We start from the raw sequence: 7,129 nt of genomic DNA on the forward strand, positions 1-7,129 counted from the left end.
AAAGATAGTAGACTTTGCTGGTACTCTCCAGGGGAGCAATGGGCAGTGGCAGCTGGTCCCAGGCTATCCCTCTGAACCTGTCTCTAAGGTCCCCTTTTCTCAGACTCTCCAGTGAGCTGACAGCAGCCCTGCCTTGGCTCACTTCTTTCCCATAACGTCTCTAGAGAGCCAAAGCAGTCACACCTAGGCTCTCTCCTGTTGCTTCTTCTATACTAAGCCCATCTTTGTTTCACTGTCCCCAGCTTTAATAAAAATACTCTAAAAAAATAAAAGACAATAGACTTTTAACAAAACAGTTTAACTTTGCCTATTTTATTCATGTGCTTTCGATTCCTGGAAGGTTTATCAACTGGTTTTATTGCTTCTGGCAGTATTTCATATATTGCATCTGACTTTTTCTATATACACCTAATGATACAGTCACTTTGGGAATCCCTTCTGTTTTGTTGTAGTTTTTTTATTTACTATGTTAACACATGCATACTAGATACCTCAGAAAAACTGCCTGACTGGTGTGGCTCAATGGTTGAGCATTGACCTATGAACAAGGAAATCACAGTTTGATTCCTGGTCAGGGCACATGCCTGAGTTATGGGCTTGATCCCCAGTAAGGGTGTGCAGGAGGCAACCAATCAATGATTCTCTCTCATCATTGATGTTCCTCTCTCTCTCTCCCTCTCTGAAATAAAAAATATATATGTAAATAAATACTTGAAAACTGCCAATGTACACAGCTTGTAAATTTATTTAATCCTTTTAATAATTAAAGATCCACAGACAGCCTTGGTTTCTACATAAGAAACATAATCAGCTGAATGTGACTAAAATAAAGCCTTCATGAAAGACAATACTTATTATGCTTCAGGAAATGATAATTAACATTTAGGGATTTTTTTAAAGTTTACGAGTTCAGAAGAATTTAACAAAAAAATATGAATATAAATAAATAAAAGTTATTGTATGGGAAAAACAGAACTTTCAAATGCTGGTGCTGAGATTAGTGTTAAAATTTGTATAATGGCCAAACCGGTTTGGCTCAGTAAATAGAGCGTCGGCCTGCAGACTCAAGGGTCCCGGGTTCGATTCCGGTCGGGGGGATGTGCCTTGGTTGCAGGCACATCCCTACTGGGGGCTGTGCAGGAGGCAGCTGATCGATCTCTCTCATCGATGTTTCTGACCCTCTATCCATCTCCCTTCTTCTCTGTAAAAATTCAATAAAATATATTTAAAAAACAATTTGTATAATGAAATTTAAGTCATAGGAGAAAGGCCAGAGCCCACATACATTCAAATGATCCAAACGCTAAAAAAAAAAAAAAAACGTGAATTTTTTTTAGATAATTCTACAGCTGGTATGTACTTCCTAGGAGAAAGTACAGTTTTAACAAGATGATAGTTTCACAAATAATGTCATCTACAAATCTTCAAAATGCAATAAATCTATCAGATTCTATACAGCATGACCATATGAATTGAATAAAGAAATTACTTCTTGAAATCACTACATCTCAAGACATATTATATCTGACATAGGCTACACCACATACCACATGGAAGAGGAGGGAAGCACTGGCCTAGAAAATGAAGAGAACAATGTTCCAGTTACTGGATCAGCCCCCAGTTAATCACCCAGGCAAGACACCTTTTGCCGGAGACCAATTCCAGCATGACAGCAGGGCTGTATCTGGGAATGGCTGAAAGCATTTCCCCAAACCTGAAAATGGATTATTGCTTGGCTGCCAGACAGCTAAAAGTCATCTTAATCTACATGTTATTGCCTCCTACTGGCCAAACACCTGAACAGCCATAGGCTAATTCTTCCATTCTGACAATGCTTGTGTATATACCCTTTGAAGTGTATATCTCTGCCTTGCCTCAGGACAAGTTGTGTTAATAAAAAGCATGGGGTCCTGGGATGAGGAGAACCGACCTGAGAATTTAGATCTTAGAACTTAGCTCCTTTAGCTAAACTCCTCTGACCCCCAAATGCCTTTCAAAATTATATTTTGTCTCCGGACTCTATTAGTCTCTGGACTCTTATTTAACATCTACGCACAGCCTTCTCCAGATTCCTGAACCCTTCTTGATGCTGAGACAAGAACCCCGGCACCTTTTCACGGCCTTCATTTCCTCATTAAAAGCAATAAATGGGCCCTAACCAGTTTGGCTCAGGGGATAGACCGTCGGCCTGCGGACTGAAAGGTCCCAGGTTCAATTCTAGTCAAGGGCATGTACCTTGGTTGCAGGCACATCCCCAGTAGGAGGTGTACAGGAGGAAGCTGGTCGATGTTTCTCTCTCATCGATGTTTCTAACTCTCTATCCCTCTCCCTTCCTCACTGTAAAAAATCAATAAAATATATTTTTTAAAAAGCAATAAATGGGTTGGACTCTATGTTCTCTTAGGTCCTTTCCAGTACTAAGATTTTAAGATGCCTTGAGGGTTCATTTTGTTATGCCCAGATTTCAGGATCCCCAAGAAACCACACCAGGGAGCCAGCCATGTCCGATGCAAAAGCATAAGAGTCTGTATTCGAGCTAGCTCGGCTCCCCCACCTCGCCGACACAGCAGCAGGAAGCAGAGAGAGAGAGGACTGATGGGACCAGGAGTTTTATAGAGGGGTGGAGTAAGGGCGGGAGAGGGGACTGAGGGCCCCGCCGATTGGCCAGGCGTGAGTCGGTGTCACATTACACAGGATGTGGTCATAGTGATGGCGTGCACTTCCCTTGATTATCATTGGTTAGTCCAGAGAAATCCTGGGTGTGGCTAGCAGAGGCTTCTTCCGGGAAGAAGCCTTTGCCGAGCACATGGCCCTGCCCCAAAATGGAGGACCCAGGGCAAGATGGAGGGTGCAGTCCCCGCCCCTCCACCGAGAACACGGGGAAGGGCGGGGGCCGCGTGTCCGCAGATTTGAGATCTCGCCCTTTCACATTTCAGATGACATAACATTTGTTTATATTAAATCACTTCTGATACATTTATTATCAGAAACTGTCCACACTTGAAGTCTGAATTATTAAAATGTTCTACTCCATATTTTCAAGTCAGAAACAGTAATTCAGAATTCAACTATAGTATTCTGATTTTTTAATTGAAATAAGATGATCAGAATAATAAATTTTACATTCACATCAATGAGCCTAGAAAAATATACATATAATAGAATGTTAAAGCTAAAAGAGAATCAGGAGAGAGAGAGGGGGAGAGAGAGAGAGAGAGAGAGAGAGAGAGAGAGAGAGAGAGAGAGATCTTATAAAGTATGTTTCAATGACAATTACTCCAAACAACTGTACACTCAGAATTTGTAGACATATGTTACAAGCTGGGGAAACAGTCCAGCCCAAGTGTCAAAATACAAAGCCAAAAAGATTTTGAATTTTCTAAAGATACTTTTTTGAGGAAGAAAGGAAAGAAATCATCCCCATTTCTTCATACCCCTGTCCCAAATGGGAGAATTTAAAATCATGCCCATCTTTGATAATATTTTATAGAAAATAAATGCCCAGATACATGAACAATTTAATTTATTTCCTCTTCAATTTGTTTTTTATGGTAGACATATTAATTTCATTTTGAATATGGTATGCCAAATATCCTGAACTTCCAGGAATGAAGTCATGTAGCTCCCCAAGGAATTTCTTCATGGCATCAATTGATATATAGCCTACAAAAAAAAAAGGTACATATTTGAAATTTTGTCATACTATCTGATTTTCAGTGTCATGGTTGATTAGGGTTAAGATTTCTAAAGAAGGTTCTTAGAAAAGAAGAAAAAATACTAGTCAGAAGATTCTCTATGACACTTGATAATTATCAGTGAACACCCTTCTTATCCCTTACCTGTTCCCCACAACCTTCTATCTCCTTTTATTTTTATTTATTGGTTTTTAGAGAGAGGAAGGGAGAGAGAGAAACATCAATTTGTTATTCTACTTATTTATGGTTGATTCTTATATGTGCCCTGACTGGGGATGGAAAATGTGGGAAACCGCCTATTGTCTTCTCTAGCAGAGAGGTGTGGACAAGGAGCCCGGAATGCTGGTGACACTTGAGCCCTGGCAAAGGTCAGGGCTGTGCACCCACTGTTTAGTCCAGACAACGGTAGCTGAAGCAACTTCCCCACCAGATAGTCATGTGAATCCTTACTGATAAGATAGTCTGTCTGTTACTGGAAATTGCCTGCCTAAGGGCTATAGGTGTATCCCAAACTGAATAAAAGGATGGCAAGGCCTGAGCATAAGTGGAGTCCATCCTCTTGGGATGGGCTCTCACCTCCACCCCAATTTCCAAATTATTATTTCTTGTCTCATCTCTTTCATTTGTGTGTGGCCCCTCTTCCAGAGCCCGAACCCTGAACCATGCAGGACATGGGGTCATCTGGCACCCAACATGGGACACTCTGGAGGAGAAGACTTTGGTTAGAGCGAAAAAACAAAGAAGAATTCACCAGATAGGTGGGGACACCGGATAGGTGGGGGATATTCACCACACGCAAAGCCCATAGTCAGCTGCAGAAATCATGATCTGTAAGTAGGGTGCGAACATGTTTTTTCTAGCCAGGCTAATGGGGCAGAATTCGTTTAAAAAGTAAGAAACTTTATTGTAGACTTTTGATTTGCATGCTTAAAGTTTCAGAAGGTATTCTCTTACAATTTTTCTTGATATTATAGAACATAACCCTTGGTTTCCTGAAGAAGGTACATTAGATCTTGAATGTTTGGCAAAGAGTTGGTCAGAACTTGAAAAAAGCTCAGCAGCAGGGAAAAAACTTGCCTCCAAACTGTTTCTCCTTGTGGAACACGGTATTTCATTCTAAAGCAGGGGTCCTCAAACTACGGCCCGCGATCCACATGCAAATACAAATATTGTATTTGTTCCCGTTTTGTTTTTTTACTTCAAAATAAGATATGTGCAGTGTGCATAGGAATTTGTTCATAGTTTTTTTAAACTATAGTCTGGCCCTCCAACGGTCTGAGGGACAGTGAACTGGCCCCCTGTTTAAAAAGTTTGAGGACCCCTGTGCTGGAGCCTTTTAGAGAGGCTAAGGAGGATAAATCACCTCCCCTTGCGCCCTCTGCTCCTAAAGAAGAGCGAAAAGAAAAGAAAAATTGGAGGAATGGCCTTCATGGCCCCCTCCACCTCCATGTCCTAATCCTGAAATGTTTAATTTGCCATTAATAGAATCACCTGTGCAAAGAGCTATCCAAGAGGGATTACAGGAGAAATTATGATTAATATTTCTGAAGCATTCTTAGCTCCTTATGATTGGTATTCTCTGGCTTGTGCAACTCTGGATGGAGGAGATTATTTACTATGGAAGGGAGAATTTTTGGAGAAATGTCAGGAGCAAGCCCATGCAAACCACGGGCTGAATGCTCAATTTATGAAAAGCAAGCAGGAGGTGGGGGAGGGGAGACATGTGACAATCCTGTCCCCCTCCCAAGTGTGCTAGGAAAAGTTTTCTTCTCGCCATGAAAATTTTTACAAAATTTAGAAATGTCTGGGATTTCTGTGCACATGTAAAAAGAGAAGCTAGCTTAAAAAATGTGTGCACACTGTCCAATATCGGATATTAGATTGTTGAGCTAAACTTAATCTCTTTACGAATGCTACAGAATAAAACCCAAGACTGGTTTTTTTCCTCAGAAAGATGGTAGATTTGACCCAGGGAAAAAATATAGGCTAGGTTCCAGCAACAAGATTGGTATTTCCATAATAAAGAGTAGTTTATTTAAAATAATAAAGGAGGAGACAACCAAGATGGCAGCATAGGTAAACACCTGAACTTGCTGCCATGCACAACCACATTAAAACTACAACTAAAAGACAAAACGAATATCATCCAGAACCACAGGAAGAATGGCTGAGGGGAAATTCTACAACTAGAAGGAAAGAGAAAAGTGCATTGAGTCCGGTAGGAGGTGCAGAAGAGTGGAGGTACGGAGGTGTGCGCACGAAAGGGGCTGGCAGCTGGGTACACTGTTGTCTTTGTCAATTGGGAGGGAGATACAAGCTCCTGAGTGCTCTGAACTCAGACTCATACAGAGAGAAATTGGACTGTCTGGCATCGGGCTGGAACGTAAGGGCGGCTTTCTTGCAGAGGTACTTACAGTGGTCATTGTTCCTGCATGGGGCCATGGGACACAGAGACTCAGGGACCTATCCGGGGTGGACCGACGGGCAACAATTGCTGTTTGCTCTGCCCTGGGGATTCCCTGAGACCCCACCCCACCCAATTTACAACCCCACCCAAACTGTGCACAGAGACTTTTTCATACCAATGTCCTGGCCTTTCTCTGCCTAAAAACCTGTCAAACTGCAGCTGGGTCAGAGAACCCCAGAGCTTCCAAAAGAAGGCCTAAGGCTCATCAGCAGCCTGCATTGCTTCACAGCTGCACCTCATCTGGGCTTCTCCAAACCCCAAACAAAGAGGAGGAATCTGCAGATCCCTCTGTAGCTCCTGCTGGGTGGCCTCAGGCAGTAGCTGACTTTGCACCTCCTTGGAGACCCAGTGGTCAGAGTGAGATCATCCAGATTACAACTCTTCACATCCATAAGAGACACACTCAGGGGGCCGACTCAGTGAGCACCAAAGCCCCACTGAAGCAAGTCCTGCCCCATAAGGGTGTCTCCAGCACAGAAGTTCTCCCAGTGTAGACACAACTGGTCCTCACAGACAATTGGCCTGGAGGTCAATCCCTCCCAGTGATACCAACAGCAATCAAGGCTTAACTACAACAAGTCTGTGCACTCAGCCCACAAAGGGGTGCACCAAGAGTGTCCACCTCAGGTAATTAAGGAGGCTGAGCCACAGAGCCCTATAGGACACCTAGCACACAAAGCCACTCTATCAACACAGGGAAGTAGCCAAAATGTGGAGACAAAGAAACATGTCACAAATGACAGAAATAGATGAAAGCAAACTACTGGATATAGAGTTCAAAACCATGCTTATAAGGTTACTCAAGAATCTTCTAGAAACCTCTGAGAAATTTAGTGAGACCCTCAAGGATATGAAAAAGGACCAATCAGAAATTAAGCATACACTGACTGAAATAAAGAATAATATACAGAGATCCAACAGCAGACGAGAGGATCCCAAGAATCAAATCAAAGATTTGAAATATGAA

General features: G+C 42.2%; 1 protein-coding gene across 1 annotated transcript in view; it reads right to left on the reverse strand.

The window, feature by feature from the left end:
• Positions 1 to 3,523: 3,523 nt before the first annotated feature.
• LOC102253840 (chromosome unknown open reading frame, human C15orf43) overlaps positions 3,524 to 7,129 on the reverse strand; it is a 30,731-nt gene continuing 27,125 nt past the window's right edge. Inside the window, exon 7 of the mRNA XM_005877527.1 lies at positions 3,524 to 3,663. Within this exon, the coding sequence (XP_005877589.1) occupies positions 3,524 to 3,663 (140 nt within the window). The remainder of the gene's footprint in view (positions 3,664 to 7,129) is intronic.

This window comes from Myotis brandtii, unplaced genomic scaffold (genome assembly GCF_000412655.1).
Source record: "Myotis brandtii unplaced genomic scaffold, ASM41265v1 scaffold521, whole genome shotgun sequence".
NCBI classification, from domain to species: domain Eukaryota; kingdom Metazoa; phylum Chordata; class Mammalia; order Chiroptera; family Vespertilionidae; genus Myotis; species Myotis brandtii.